The sequence below is a fragment of the Eleginops maclovinus genome, chromosome 19 (assembly GCF_036324505.1).
Source record: "Eleginops maclovinus isolate JMC-PN-2008 ecotype Puerto Natales chromosome 19, JC_Emac_rtc_rv5, whole genome shotgun sequence".
Classification (NCBI taxonomy): domain Eukaryota; kingdom Metazoa; phylum Chordata; class Actinopteri; order Perciformes; family Eleginopidae; genus Eleginops; species Eleginops maclovinus.
In genome coordinates, this window is record NC_086367.1 from 3712373 (window position 1) to 3729234 (window position 16862).

At 40.1% G+C, this 16862-nt stretch overlaps 1 protein-coding gene across 4 annotated transcripts in view; it reads right to left on the reverse strand.

Annotated features, from left to right (window-relative positions):
• ccdc88c (coiled-coil domain containing 88C) overlaps nucleotides 1–16862 on the reverse strand; it is a 58432-nt gene that overhangs the window by 29617 nt on the left and 11953 nt on the right. For all 4 annotated transcript variants that reach the window (XR_010168010.1, XM_063908322.1, XM_063908321.1 and 1 more), the window contains exons 4-6: nucleotides 8781–8850; nucleotides 7368–7426; nucleotides 6281–6364 (exon numbers count right to left, since the gene is read on the reverse strand). Coding sequence is in view for 3 of the 4 variants with exons in the window: in XM_063908322.1 (XP_063764392.1) it covers nucleotides 6281–6364; nucleotides 7368–7426; nucleotides 8781–8850 (213 nt within the window). In the remaining variant the exon portion in view is untranslated. The remainder of the gene's footprint in view (nucleotides 1–6280; nucleotides 6365–7367; nucleotides 7427–8780; nucleotides 8851–16862) is intronic.

Sequence of the window (16862 nt, forward strand, 5' to 3'; positions counted from 1 at the left end):
CAAGTGAACCAGGTGCTGAAAACAGAAATCCCCAGTTGCAGGCCATTTCGATTCGGAGATGGAAACTTAGTACATTCCACCAGATAAGTGAAACTACCTGCTAAAATAGGACAGACAAAATGTCATGTTGAAGCTGAAGCGGTCAAAGTTGATATCCCACTGCTGCTGAGCAAAGTATCTTTGAAGAAAGCTGGCACCATTTTGGACATGGAAAATGACAGAGCTGTAATGTTCAGACAAACTGTGCCTCTTGAATTCACTAGCTCTGGCCACTACTGTGTAGACATCAGAGACAAAGATACTGAAAAGAGTGAGATTGACGTTGAGGTCCTCACTGTCACTGACAACATGTCATTAGGCGCAACAAGTGAAGCTGAAGATGAAGTCCTTACAGTAACAGAAAACATGTCAACTGATGAGAAACATAAAGTTCTCCTGAAGCTTCACAAACATTTTGGCCGTGCTTCTGCACATCGTCTACAAAGGCTCATTCATAGCGCAGAAAATAAGGACAAAGAATGTATTGCTATTTTGCAACAAATAGTACATGACTGTTACATATGCAAAAGGTACAGCAAGATGAAGCCAAAGCCTGCTGTAGGTTTGCCCTTGGCTTCAGAGTAAATTGAAACGGTAGCAGTGAACCTGCACGAGTTGGAACCAGGCATATGGTACCTCCATATTGTGGTGGAAACTTCTGAAGCAATGGAGACGAAACTCAGAGACACTGGAGAGCAGGAACTTGATGGCAAAACACTGTTGACAGATGATTTTCATTGTGACTGGTGCATCAGTCATTGTGATTGAATGCTTCAATCTTGAATGTTTTGATACTGTGATGCAAAACAATGTGAAGTAGAATTCGTACAACCTTTCTGAAGACTCTCATTTTTTCAAGTCCACACAAATGTATTATGAGATTACGGTTTATTAAGTTATCAAAATTGATAAAAAGAGAGGAACTGTTAGGGAATATTTTGTGTAAGCTTGTAAATCTTTAGCTCATTTGCATCTCTTCTCTCTGTCCTCCTCTGACCTGGCTCTACGGCCTTGCAGGTGCTGTTATCTTCATTAAGGAGGGGCAGCCTGGGCTTCCAAAGCCTTGTTGTTCCCACAGTTCGTACAAGCTCACGCTGACCTAAGATTGGCTTTATTGTTTAGGGACACCTAGCGCCAGTTTATCTGGACACAGATGCTCCGGTAAACACCTTATCTGTGACCTAGAGGACAGTTTAAGTCAAACGTATTGTCTGAGCTTGTTTAGTCTGGCGTTTGAAGAATGTTGATTATCCAACTAGTTAAAACCTCTTCCTATTGTCGAGATCTTCAGAATTGGTTTGGCAACCGCTGTGGCAACTCGTGTCTATAGTAACTGTCTTGTCAATTCTCCGGCCGTATCTCCGAATAAATCCAACAGTGTTTGCCACCAAGTTCCTGCTCTCCAGTGTCTCTCTGAGTTTCGTCTCCACTGCTTCAGAAGTTTCCACCACAAATTAACACATCTCATCGACCATTTCACATTGTGAAAACAAAGAAACCCTCTGAAATCGTCAACTCCTCATTCACACATGGATAAGTGTGCATGGTTCCCCCCGGAGACTATACAGTGACAACGGTGGAGAATTCAATAATGAGGAAATCAGAGACATGGCGGAAAACTTCAATATTGAGACAAAAACAAAAGCAGCATACAATCCCTGGAGCAACGGCCTGCTGGAGAGACACAATCAGACACTCACCAAAATCCTCCACAAGGTGAAACAGGAAAATGGATGTGACTGGCACACTGCTCTTGACTGGGCCCTTATGGCCAAGAAGAGTATGCTTAATGTCCATGGTTACAGCCCACATCAACTAGTCTTTGGACAAAATCCTAGCCTCCCCTCTGTGTTAGTTGATAATACCTGCTTTAGAGGGTACCACTGTAAGTGCTAGGGTAGGATAACACATATCAGCTCTGCATGCTTCCAGGAAAGCATTCACTGAAGCTGAATGCTCAGAGAAAAATTAAGAGGGCACTTCGCAAGCAGCTCAGACCTACAGATGACAAATATGTGACAGGCGATACAGTATATTACAAACGAGCAAACGGCACTGAATGGAAGAGTTATTGGTCAGGATGGAGTTGTTGTATTTGTAAGACACGGTGGTATTTTTGTAAGAGTGAATCATTCTAGGCTTTGTAAGTTAAACACACAGGAGCAGGACAAGCAGACTGCAGAAGATGATCCTAACAGAAAAGCAGAAAGTGAGGGAGGCATTACAAACACTGCAGTAGATAGCTCAGATTGTGACCAGAATACTGACGATGAACAGGGAAATATCAGTGACATGGAGATGAATACAGGAGAAGTGTTGCACCCACCCTTGACACAAACTAATGTGACACAAACAGACACAGAACACAGGGACTGTGGTAACGCCAGCCCTTTTGCAGATGTAAAGTTAAGAAAAGGTCAGACTGTAAAATTTGTGGGTAGAGATGATGGCATTCAATGTATAGCCAGAGTTTTACGCAGAGCAGGAAAAGCCACAGGAAAGTACAAAAACTGTTATAACCTACAACATATTGAACCTGATGGCAGTGAGGGACAAAAGGAGTCAGTTGATGTGTCACATTTTGGTAATTTTAAGATTGAGTCAGATGACAGGGAGGCTGATGTACTCATAACAAAAGACATCTCATTTGCTGCAGCAAAACAAGAAGAGATAAGGAATTGGCACAATAATGATGTGTTTCTTAGAATCTCTTGGTTATTGATATTATTATTATTATTATTAGACTATTTTTATCAGTAATCTATGAAAATCAGTGGCAAAATGTTCTATGGAAACTAAAGAAATGTGTATATGGTCTTGTTGATGCATCTCTATATTGGTATAACAAAGTCAAAGCAATCATGCTTAGCACAGGTGGTAGAATGTCGCAGGTGGATCCAGCAGTCTTTTAATGGTTACACAAGGAGTTTAAGGTCACTGGAGTACTTGCATGCCATGTAGATGATTTTATTTGGGCAGGCTCGCAAGACTTTTCAACAAATGTGATACCCCTACTAAAGTCAGTGTTCCATGTAGGGTGGGAGGAGCATGAGCATTTCTGCTATGTGGGGATGGATTTTGCTACTGTTGATGGTGTTGTTCAGGTGCATCAGCATAGTTACATTGATAATCTACAACTTCTTCACATGCAACCAGCACGTGCTATACAGAGGGATGCCCCCCTTGCAGTCTATGCACGAGCTAAATAAGGTCATCCGTAAGCTTAAGTCAGATAAGGTGACCCTCAAGTTTCAGCATATGGGAAACAATGATGCTCTCAACTTGGTGGTTTTCAGTGATGCTTCTTTTGGTAATCTCCCAGATGGAGGTACACAGGAGGGGACATTGATTGTTCTTATGGGAGGAAGAGGGAAGTTTTCTCCTCTCTGTTGGCAATCCAAGAGAATTAGACGTGTTGTACGAAGCACCCTTGCAGGAGAAACACTTGCTATGTCAGATGGTGTAGACAATGCTATTTTTCTTGCAACCCTCTTTTCTGAGCTAACCACTGGTAATGTTGAAATTAATTCTCCTTCACTGGTCTGTGTGACTGACAATCGGTCTCTTTTTGATGCCTTTAAGTCAACTAAACAGGTCACAGAGAAGAGACTCAGGTTGGAAATAAGCAGCATTAAGGAGCTCATACAAAGGAAGAAAATCAAGGAGATGCTCTGGTCAGACACAAAAGGCCAACTCGCTGACTGTCTCACCAAAAAGGGAGCATCAGCTCTGGTGCTTTTGAAAGCTTTAAGTGAAGGACTGTGGGATCTGTGGTGAAAACTTTATTTGTACAGACAATTCAAAGCACTTTGTTGCATTATTTGTATGTTCATCTTTTGTCAAACTCACTCTGAATGTATCAGGATGTCACTTAAGAGGTATTCTTTTGTTTATAGTCATTGGGTGACTTTGTATGTTTATTTGAAATCTTTTGACAGGTATTACTTTTACATTGTTTTATTATTTGACATAAAAAGGATAGGGAGATTGTTCACTTATATTTTCCCTCCTTGTTTTTACCCTTTGACCCTGGGAACGCGTGTACGCATACGCAGTTTTTTCATGTCTCTCTCTCTCTCTCTCTCTCTCTCTCTCTCGGTGTGTTGTAACGGAGATGGGAGAATGTGAGTTGTTCTGCAAGGCAAGGGGATAAAGACGTTAAAGATATATCAACGTAGTGTTTATTGCGTCTAACATTCAACACAGCTGGTAAAGTTAGAGCTCATTTTAATGACTTTATATTCTTTATAGTTATTATTTGTCAGATTTGATATCTTTATAGTCAGCTGTATATATATACATATATATATATATATATATATATATATATATATATATATGTTCTGTAATTCCAGTTCATTTTTATTTCTATTTTCAGAGGTTTATATTTTAGAATTGTTTATTTTTACTTTTTAATTTCTAATTATGAACAATGCCTGGTTTGTTTTCTGTTGCTGCAACAAACATGTTTCCCAGTTTGAGATTAATAAAGTACTTGTTATTTATTATACAGCTGCTCAAAACTTTACCCATATTTATATTTCAACGTTTATTATTTGATTGATATTTGTGTAATAATCTAAATCTAATAAAAGTTAACAAAGCAGTCAGATAAATGTAGGGGAGTAAAAAGTACAGTATCGGCTTTTCCACTTATTAGCGCGGTAATTTGGCCTGACTTTGACAGATTTGGACACCTCCTGATCTTAACATGAATGAATAACACCAAAGTTCTGTGAGTATACAAACAATGCTCGTCCATACACCAAGTAAGGTTAATTAGCATGCTAACATCATTAGCATGAGCTTATCATCCTGCAGACAATAGCCTCAGAAGGAAAGGGATGACTAAATGTGGCTGGACTTTGGTAAATAAGCCAGCTGTCTGAAAATAGGAAGGAGCTATATTAAAAATAACATCCATATCAGGATGTATGGTCTTCTAATCGGGAACTGCTGACCAAGCAGTTCTTTGATGTCAGCTAATGTTGGAAATGTTTAATAATGCAAAGGGCTGCAACTAATACCTGCTTTCATCATCCTTTAATCTGTTGACTATTTCCTTTTGTCCAGCAAATGTATCAGGCTGGTCACAGTTTTGTGACACAAGTGACTAAATAAACTACTAAACGTCATCAGGCTGATCATTAGCTGGCTTTAGCTTAGCATGGTGATGCGCAGACCATGTTTGTTTATAACCTTATCTGAATATTCAGATTATTTGATTTGATATATTTCAAACATGTAAAACAATAAACTAATAATAATAATAATAATAATAATAATAATAATAATAATGAAAGGACAAAAGGGAATTATGATACTGTAAACTAAGCAGTATCAAACTGATAAACAAAAAATATTATTGACTTACAGATGATATATAAACAAATTATCTACCTGATTACACTTCTGAAAAGTGTTGGGAAGAAGTTAACTTATTTAATCTCATCCCTTTCCCAAAATACATTTGTTATTAAAAAACAAAAACATAAAAACAACAAATAAACAAAAACATAAAAGAGGTCAGTGGTAATCAAGAAAAGATAAAATAACAAACCAAATAAATAAGCAAACAAACCGTAAACCTCCATATACCATAAAACAATTTCATCCGTGTATCTTCAGAAAATCATGTCCTTTTTGTAACCAGTTTTACATTAGGACGTCCCCTGAGCTCCTCATTCAAACAGTTCCAAAGCTTCGCCCCACAAACAGAAATACAAAAACATCCCTTGAATGTGCCCACCCGAACATTGGTGAACTTAATTAGCCCCCTTATTATATTTCCATGTCTTTTATTTAAAAACTAAACACATATTAGCTGGGAGTTGATTGTTTTTTGCCTTAAACATTTATTGCGCAATTTGAAATTCCACTATATCTGATCATTTGAATATTTTTAACTCTAATAAAGCATTTAAGTATCAGTGTTTCATTAGAGTTTGTTTAATGAAACACTGGAAAAAAGAAAAATCCCATTGGATTTTGTGGAGGGAACGTTAGCAAGGCTAATCTCCAGGTGGGCCTACAGAAATCCCTCATCCCTGCACCACTCTGTGAGTTCACATGATAATGAAGCCATTCCCAGCACTGATTGGGAACCACTCCATTCACTGATAGAGAGAGGTGGTTGAAAGCTCCAGTCTTTATTAGTCATGTTCGATAAGGATTTCAGTGGTTACAGCATCAAATATTGGAACTGGAGGTCAACAATCATCACTGATACATTACTACTGACCTCCTGGATGTGAGAGACAATCGCAGCTTGAGTGTCAATGTCCAGCAGCTTGATCTTCTCTATCATCTCCTCCTTACGCTCACACTGTCACACAAACAAAAACACAGAAAATAAGACATATTTAAATGAACATGTGCATATTATGTATATTATATTGTTTTTATGTGTTCCATAACATTGTTGTAAAACAGAAGAGGTCTCTGGGAAATGTAGTTCGATAAAGAGTGTTCATTTTGACCCCAGCTTGGATGGAACTATTTTTTTAAACAAAATTAAAAACATGTGGCTTTATCCGCCCCTCCCCCCCTCTGTGTTTCCATTCATCGCTCTCCCGTGGCCGTTTTCCTGGAACCAGTAGAACCAGTACAGGTAGACAAACGGAGGGAGGAAAGGGAGGGAAATTTGGAAGAAGCGTGTAATGGAAGGAGAAACAGAGCAGACCAAGGCAAAGGACAAGAATAAAGGAGAAGGCTAGATAATAAAAAAACACTTTGGAGGGTTCAGAGCCATGGGAGAGGTGGAAATGAGAGAAAACTAATAGCTGAACAAACAAATACGGACAGAAACACCTGTGCCCCCCCTCCCTCAGGACGACCTCTTTAATTACAGGTAACCCAATATCTGCTAAAGCCATATCTGGAGGTAAAATGTGCCGGTCTACACTACCTAAAGTGTTTTTAATTGTACTAAAACATTCATCTTCCCACAAAGATGTATCCTCATGACCTTCCTGTGAAGATTGAACAATATTTGTGGATAACTAAACATCTACTACATGGGATTTGTCTGTAAAGTGCTCTCGTGCAAGGCTCTTGTCAAACAGTTTCGACCAATACCTAACCTTTCTTTATTCAGCACCATAATTAAGCTGCTTATTATTGGATATTATTGATGTTACTCTATGCACTGAGATGGTGCAGTCCCACCCTGCACCTTATCACTGAGCGGCTGTGCTCAGACATGCAAAACAAAACAGATACACTTCCTACTGGGAGACTGGGTGGTACAATGAGCGCATGTGTGTGTGTGTGTGTGTGTGTGTGTGTGTGTGTGTGTGTGTGTGTGTGTGTGTGTGTGTGTTCGTTACCTGGACAGCACAGCCTAGTACCAGCAACAAAAGTCTTTTCAGCTCCTCCATGCTCTTAACTAGAAACACAGGGAAGCACAAGCAACCGTGATACAGCTGAATACAAAAGGACAAGAACGTTATATTGAAGATGTATGAAAGTTACACAGCAGGTCTGTGAATAAATTACTAAAGGTAGATGGTGATTGTGACTGCCAGGCAGTGTTTTAACCATGACTATTGACTATTTAAATGTCATCAACCCTTTTTTTTTTCAATAATTTTACAGCAACAGCAAAGTTTTCTGCAAAGACACAGACACATCTCTGGCTCATGGGGGTAAATGGGCATCTACCCCCAGATTGCTCCCCTAGGCATGTCTACCGTATACAAGTGTATTTATTCCATTTTTAATAATGATTTGGTTTTTTTTGGCAGGGCAAGTTTAATGATGCCCCATTTCAAAACAAGGGAAGTGCTTTAAAAATACAATAGAAGCACCTGGGTTACATTTAAAACCGTCATTGAAAGTTAAGACAACACAAACAAAACAACTTAGGTAGGTGGGGTTAGAGGTACAGTGCTGTGTAAGATATGAACAGTTATTTGATTAAAAAGAAAGACTCTTCAGGGTAGATTTAAAAGCAGTGTGAGTTGCAGACCTACAGTTCTCTGGGAGTTTGTTCCAGATATAAGGAGTGTAATAAATGAACGCTGCTGCTCCATGTTTAGTTTAACTCTGGGGCCTGTTTAAGGTAAGAGGAATCTGGAATTCAGGATGATGGGATATAGACCTCGCCCAATAATTCTTCATGCTAACAAACCTGGCAGGCTAGCACATTCTTGAATGATGCTTCTACTGTGGAGACTGAATATATTGACCTGAGAGAGAGTTAGAGCAGGTTACCCACCCACATTACAGTTCTTGTCACTGCTAATATCCAATTACACATTTCTTTTCATTATTATTCATTAAATCAGTTAGAAGGTATGCTTTTTACATTATACAATAATGAGATCAACAAACAATTGTTTCCTCATGATTTTTCTTCTCAGTAATGGTTATTATATTACTTTACTGCATATTTAGTTCAGTATTATAAAACAGTAAATGAATAAAGCAACTATTGATGTGCCTAACATTAACAAACAATTCGTACAGTTCTTCATGATAGCAGTGTTACATAACTGTATCAAAGGGAGTACTTGAAATCGTGGAGAATATGTAGCCCAAATAAGATGGTAGTTGCCATAACAACAGGTTAAGGGGGAACATCCCGATATAAGTGGACATTAAGAAATAGAAAAACAACAGTGCACTGGTCATAAATGCAATGCTCCGTGGGAAGATACATGTGTATAATACATTTCGTTATATACAGAAACGGAGGTAGCAGAAATATGTAGGAGTGAGTGTGTGAGTGTGTGTGTTACCTGATATTGGATCCTTGGCGATGGAGAGGATGTTGGGAAGGGGCATGACGATTAGCTGCTGTAAGGTGTCCTGTAACAGACAAGGTTTGGTGAGGGAGGTTAGTGGGACACGGAGAAAAAGAACAAACACTTTTAAAGGTGACCATGATAACTGTACACAACGCAGTGTTACTGTCAAGCAGAAATAAACATGTTTACAGTCTGACACAATAATGGTTTTGTTCCCTTAAGCTCATTTCCCCTTCACAGCTGCAACTCATCGGTTTAGGTTATATTGAGGCTTAATGTTACATATCATTACATGCATGGCTGATTTGAGTGACAAGTGGATGCCGTCTTAGGTTTCTGAGCGCTGGCTGTCTGCTCTGCTGTCTCCAAGAGGCCCGCCTCGATTTCCCCAATTTTCTTTACCAACCTGTTACACTGTCCATAACCCTGAACCCTTTGTACATATTGTACACACCAGTTGCGAACCGTGTCTATCACAACTGGACCTTCTATAGACACCCCCCCCCCCAAAAATGTCTACGTCAAATTAAAACTACGTAAACTCACTATGTGAATTGCTACGTAGCACTTAGCTAGATCTTCTCAAGCCAGTGAACTAACAGGTCTTCTAGAATACCCTGGAACCGTGGGAAAATCTGAAAGAATACGCCCATTGGCTACAAATCATTATATGATTGGTCGATCAAATTGTCAACCCAAGTGTATGCTCTCGTTCAGTTTAAGGACCAGGGCCTTCTATCAAGGATATAGAATACCCTGGTGGAAAGATATTCTTCCCAGACACCCAGAAAAATATCTGATTGGTAGCATTCTTATTTAACAAAACCACTCGAATGCATAGTGCATGGACCGCGGAAGACAAACAAATCAACGTAACACTGAAATATTACAGGTCAACAACACAGACACGATTCTCAATTATTCATTTTATTTCATTTGTATTACATTTTATTTGTATAATTAATTAGATTTTTTATCTGAGGGTTCCAGGGTATGCTCTGAATACCTTGAAGTCCCTGACGGATCACCACTGGTACACACACTACTTTACTCCATTAACATTTTAATACAGAGAAACTGTAAATACTTTCACATGTATATAGTATGTTTCTTCATTTACTTTTTCTAGCTTATGCTGTGTCATGATCCTTGTTTTGAGTCGGTTTCCTATTTTTATTTTGTTATGTTTTCCCCTCTGGTGTCATGTTTAGTTTCACTTCCTGTCTGAGTTTCCCTCATGTGTCTGATTGTGTCATTGTGTTCACCTGTTGCCCCTGTGTTTCTCCTCCCCTCTCCAGCTGTGTCTCTTGTGTCTTGTCTTGTGATTACCCTTGTGTATTTAATCTTAGTTCCCCTTTTGTCTCTTGTTCGGTCGTCGTCCTTCATGTATCAAGTCAAGTCTTTCTCATGTCCTGGATTTCTCTAGCCTTGTATTTTTGTTAACAGCTTTTTTTATGATAAAAGCTCGCCTTTTGTTGAAGGTGGTATTCCACCTCATTGTGCTGCACTTGGGTCCTAATTTCCCCCTTCCTGACAATGCTGTATATTGTGTAACCGATAGGCAGACAACAATCTTTCTTCTCTTCATGAATATAATTACTGTTTAATGTACTGTTTAAGTTCCATTTATTTTTAACTCACGAGCAATGCCTTGTTTACGTCTCAGTTTAAGTTATCCACGAGTATGAGAACGTTGTCACTTTAAAGATGGCGATGTATGGAACCACAACATTTTAGCTTTACACAGCCGTCCATTAAACTATGGTCACAGAGACATCCATATCTCAACTGGGAGAAATAAAAACAATATGATGGGTCTGTGTCACAAAACAACAAAAAGTTGAAAAAGGAGCAAAAGACAATGAATTTGAGGCTGATATCCATATTTGGGAGTGAAATGAAAATCCAATAACAATCTGTGGGCCAATAGCATTACATACCAGGGTTTCCCACACATAGACTTTACTTGGGCGGGCCGCCCAGGTATATTAACGGCCGCCAAAGTATATTTTGCGACCCATTTAGTTGTTTTTTTTTACCCGTTCTTGAGCACGACGCCATCCGCGATCGATTAACTAGAGGACAAGGATTTCCTCGCTCTACGCCTCCTGTACCTGTTCACTCTGCTATCGTGTGTAGGGTCTACTAACAAGCGACAAAACAGAAAGGGAGACCTTACGAGAAAAAGAGAAGAGGATGTTGCCCAGTCATCTGCAACTCCCCAAGTATATTTCAGATCTATGGGAAACACTGTATCCATTCCCTTATTTTACACAGAGCAGGCTTCTGGTTCATGCCTGTATACAATGGCCTCTGTTCCATATCAACACACTCAAAGTTTTTTCCCTGCAGTGACCACAGAGGCAAAATATCTGCTGCCATTGTGCTTGAACACACAAATATGAACAATGTAACCTAGCAATACTCGTTTTTGTGTGACTACCTTATATCTGGGGGAAGAACCCGCAGCACTGCTTAGCGGCACATAAGCTCCTGCCCTCCGATGTCACCTATTTTGCCACAGAGACAAAACATCGGACAATTCCCATGTACAGTGCAAATCTTTATAAGACTTTTTAGGGTGTAATTGTCTGACATTTATCTATAAGAGTTTCTAAAACTGTGGTGGTTTCCACTAGTGGTGCAAAGTGTAATGTTTGGCCCAAACTAAAACACTGGTGAAAGCAGGGTAAGGTCCAGCAGCAGAGTGACCCAGACTTGTGCAACTGCTGTTTGTGTGTGTATAGGCAGGCAGCCAGCAGGAAACACCCAGCTGGCGATAAAGAGTGTGTGTGTGTGTGTGTGTGTGTGTGTGTGTGTGTGTGTGTGTGTGTGTGTGTGTGTGTGTGTGTGTGTGTGTGTGTGTGTGTGTGTGCGTGTGTGTGTGTGTGTGTGAGAGAGAGAGAGTTTGGAAAGAATGCATTCCAGAATATCCTCTCCTGTCTCCCAAAACACACCTGATAGACTAAAGAGGGATTGTGAGGAATAAAAACACCCCTCATAATCAAATGCAATCAAAGGAACCAGGTGCTTTGTTTTTATCTGAACATGTCCTTTGACTGCCAAAGCAAGTTGTTCCTAGATGAGGAAACATGAATAAGGTCACAGACGAAGACTTACAGAAAGTAGGCAAGGGCTGATGACCCATGGTTCAAGTGAAGGGAAGTCATGTGTATGTGTGTGTGTGTGTGTGTGTGTGTGTGTGTGTGTGTGTGTGTGTGTGTGTGTGTGTGTGTGTGTGTGTGTGTGTGTGTGTGTGTGTGTGTGTGTGTGTGTCAGATCGGGATGTTTTGGGATAAGGGAAGTGGCTGTCAGCAGGGAAGGGCTGGCTGGAATAAAACAGCACACGCCTTCTCAAAGTTGACAGACGGTATGAAAGCTGAAGACATTGGATATCTAAACCAAGAATCCATATTTGAAAATGAAAAGGAAATCCAATCTATGGGCCAATATTTGTTTTATAAATCTTATTTAAGCATGGTTACCAGCAACAGCTTTCTTCTAGCAGAGAAAGATCGGCAAAATGTGTGTTATAAGAAAGATTCCTGCGTTCATCTCAAGTAGGTTGGTCTCTTTTTGCAGACCTTTCAAATACTTCAATAAACAAACTACAGCTGACTTATAACTCTGACGCAAGAACATAAAGCACATTACCTCTGTGTAAGCTACACTGCTCTGGCTTTCCATATGTTTAGAAGGTACGTTAAAATCCTTCTTATGGTATATAAATGTCTATCTGGAACAGCACCTACTGATATCTCAGATTCTCTATCGTGTTACGTCCCTGCGCGAGCCTTAAACATTATTAAAACAACTTTTACATGTTTATAAGTGTTGCTTCATTTCTGCCTTCTGAGTAGTAGTTTAGAGTAGTTCATTTGTTGTATACTTTAGGGCTATCTTATTTCATTTATTCTCTTGCTCTTATGTTTTTGCAATCATGTAGGTATCATAAACACATGCTGATATGTTTTATCCACTGACTCAAAGGTAAAATCTTATTTTGTCTTGTGTTTTGTGCAGAATTGTTAAGGTTCTTTTAGCTGCATCCTGTGTATGAAAAGTGGGACGACAATAGAGCTTCATTAATATTGTTATGAAACGACTTTACGGTTATAACTGAGCAGCAGTGACAGTTATAAGGTAGTGTGTGTGGTGGTGCAGATAATGTTACACTGACCTATACACCGGCAGGTAATGAGACCAGTCTCCATGTCTTTCTTTCCACACACACACACACACACACACACACACAGCACTGTGTGAATAAAACATGTAAACTGGCCACCAGATGTCTTTAAAGACACACCGTCAGTCTGGAGGCTTTGCCCTGAACAGTTTGTTTGTTCCACAGAGATACATTACCACAGCCATGAACTAAACACTGAATATGCTGCTGAGGAGCAAGAGACATTTTCAATTTCATGTGTCTAGTTTTGCCATCTATCACTATGATTGATATACACTGTGGATGGGTTAAAAAAAAGGTATTCAATGAACCAGCAAACAATAGAAGAGAAATAGAAAGCAGCTTTGCTCTTCTTAGATTCTTACCCCTGCCTACATATTACATTGGTGATAACAAGGAACAGGCCACATCATCATCGTAAGAATTGAAAATGGTTTATTCAGTTTAGCCCTCTCAATCTTATGTAGACAGCCTCAGCTCGAGTCAGTCTTGGCTGAACTTGAATGAATCTAAGCTAAACTCGATTACCAAACAACATAACCTTCATTTGGGCTAGGCTGTTCTTTGACCCAAAGCTTTGCAGGATGACACCATGCAGACATCAGTACTTTGCAAGATTAGCTGTTTGTCCATGGCTAATACAGCTAACTGAGATAACAGCTAATGGAACTAAAGAGACAAAAGGTTGAACTACAATTTAATGTGACAATATGATTGGTTTATTATTTCAATCACTACAAAAGCCTTTAGAGCCTGCTGTACACATACCCATGCATGGCTCCTTGTTCCTTGTTGCAGCTCGTTTCTTAAATGGTGTAAAATGTGTGAAACAGGCTGATTTCTCCAATATCCTATATTTCTGTAGAGATAATAGTAGTCGAAAACACAAATATTGTCCATTTCCAATGTTGTGCTGATAAATCACATAGGTGTGATATAGATCAGTGCTGTTCGAATAACTAAATCAATTATGGTGTGAAATAATTGTACTATAATTCATTAATGAAAGTGTTATTCCATAGTTTGATGATTGTGTTTTTTGTCCGTAATAATCGTAGCCTGAATATCTGACAGTAGAATTTTTTAAAAGGGGGGGAAAGGGATCAATTAATCTATAGCTCTGTGGTATGTTGAAGTTGGTGTTTCCAGTTTGGAAAAAAGGATTATGTCTTTAATATCAAGCGCAGTGCTTACTAGCTGGTGTTCAATTATAGATGAGACAGATCTGGTTACACTCTCCCTGGACCTGCTTTGTGGCGGTACGTTTTTTTTTTGTACACATGAAATACAAAGACAGCATGGATGTCAATAATGATCAAAATAGACATTTGTTTGGACTAAAAATGTGTTTGTGTGTATACTCGTGACAGGTCAGAGCAACAGATATTCCCCCTAGCAATATCACCAGCAACAGCTTACACCGAAAACTGACACGAGATCATCAATACAGCATGACCCATTTACACACACACACACACACACACACACACACACACACACACACACACACACACACACACACACACACACACACACACACACACACACACACACACACACACACACACACAATCCCAGATCAATGAAATGGTGGCAACTGTCTAAACCGGGTAACCCTCTTACTTTCGGCGTGCGCCCTCATAACAAAAAGCAGGTTTTCCCCGTAAAAATTTCAAAGTGATGCCAGAAAACCATATTTATGTTCCCCAAAACCACTATAACAACTCCAGAAATCTGAAAACTCTGCCCAATAGAGCGTCAGACAGCAGAGACAGCTTTGTTTTTACGGAGCTCCAATGTTGCGGACAGACATTTGCACCAGTCTTTAAATACTGATTGACAGTTGCCAGAAGATCACGGTTCTGCTGGTAAACAGAGAACTGTACAGGGGGCGGATCGTCTTCAAAGACAGTCTGACAGGAGCAGGGAGACAAGGGAAGGCTCATTCCTTCCTGCATAGTAACTCCTCTGCTCTCTTTCAGTTCCTTCTATTGACAAAGGGAACATTAGCACTCTCTGAGCCCCCAGCTGAAACCCTCTACCAGTAAAAAAAAGTTGGGGGATGCGCGCACACACACACACACACACACACACACACACACACACACACACACACACACACACACACACACACACACACACACACACACACACAAACACCAGTTGGTATGCTGGCAAATCAGTTAAACATTTAATTTGAGCTTGATCAGTTCAATTTAATTTTTCTATTTTCACATTATATGTGCATTCCTTGCCTGCAGGGCTCTAGAAGAGTGCTCAGTCTCTGCAGTTTGTCCCATTCTGGTGGCGTCAGCATAACCAGTTTGTGGTGTTGTTGGTCCAGGGTTGCTTTTATTGCTGCTTGATTGCGGTTCAGGCTCTTGATCATTTCCAGCGTGGAATTCCACCGCGTTGGCACGTCTTGGATCAGTGGCTCCTGCCGCTGTCCCAGGGCCGCTTGCTGTGCTTGAAGCTCCATGGTGTTTGCTGCGCTGTGTCTGAAGTGACCGACAATTTTGCGACACTTGGCCAACACATTCGCAAATCCACTATCGGAGAGGCTCACGTTGATGCTTCTCTGTAGCATGTGAGCGATGCAGGGCATGTGCTCATATGGCAGCAGTTTAGCTGCAGCTGTCATATTGCATGCGCTGTCCGTCCCTATAGTTGTGATTTTTCCTTCTATTTTCCACTTGTGTGCCACGATTTCAAACTGTTGAGCACATACCTCTGCAAAGTGACGCTCTTCTGTTTTCATTACGGTTAAAGCAAACGACTTCAGTTCCCAGGTTTTAGTGATGTGATGCGCTGTCACACCCAGATAATTGTTGTTCCTCACAGAGGTCCAGTGGTCTCCTGTCAAAGCAACATATTCCACTGAAGCCAAATCCTCTTCCTTCATTTTCTTTTTAGCGTCATATAGTTGGTTGATTTTAGTCATCACTGTACCTCTCGACGGTGGCTTGTAGAATGCGTCTAAAGTTGCCACTTTCAAAACTCCAGCGAGGCCCGTGTCCTCGACAATACTAATCGGTCTACAGTCCTTGGGTATCCATCTGGCAATTGTGTCTGTCAGCTTCTCAGACGTAGACTTACTTAATGCCCTGCGTTCGGTAAGGGTGGTCTGACGCATGCCAGGTGTAACACCTGAAGTTGAAGCCCCAACAAATGAATGCTTGGCGTTAAGATGATACTTAAGGCTCGAGGTGCTTTGGTCAAACGAAAAGTCCTTCCTGCAGTGTGAGCAAACCGCAACATGTTTGTTTACTGTTCCATCGTTGTTTTTTTTATACTCGAACTGTCCATGCAGAGGGCCAATGGGTTCCTCGGAGTCCTCCATCTTGCTCGTGTCAGCCATGCCGTTTACGCGATGATGAATGACGCGGCAGGGGTTGAATTGTGGGTAAATCAGGGCGGGAATGCGTTAATGCTTTAAAAAAAATGATCGCCGTTAATTCCAGAAATTAATCATCTCGCGTTAAGGCGTTAATTTTGACAGCCCGTAGAATAAACACATAACAGTACGTTTCTTAAGGAAAGATAAATAAAAAAATGTTGCGCAGTTTTAACGATTAAATGGAATTAGCATTAAAACATCTGTCATTTTCGTCCTTCAATCATGCTGTACAAAACTGCTTTCAATTTTTCAGTCATGTGGTGAAAAATAAAACAGAAGTATTATTAGAAACAGAGAGATTCTATGCACCATAAGGGATGTGTTAGAGGGCCCTATATCCTAAATGGTTAAAGGGAACCTATCATGCTAATTTCCAGGTTCATATTTATATTTTGTGCCTCTACTGTAACATGTTTTAAAGATTTAATGTTAAAAAAAAAGCTTTATTTTCTCCAGAGACCAGACTGCTCTGATTGGTTAGCTGGCC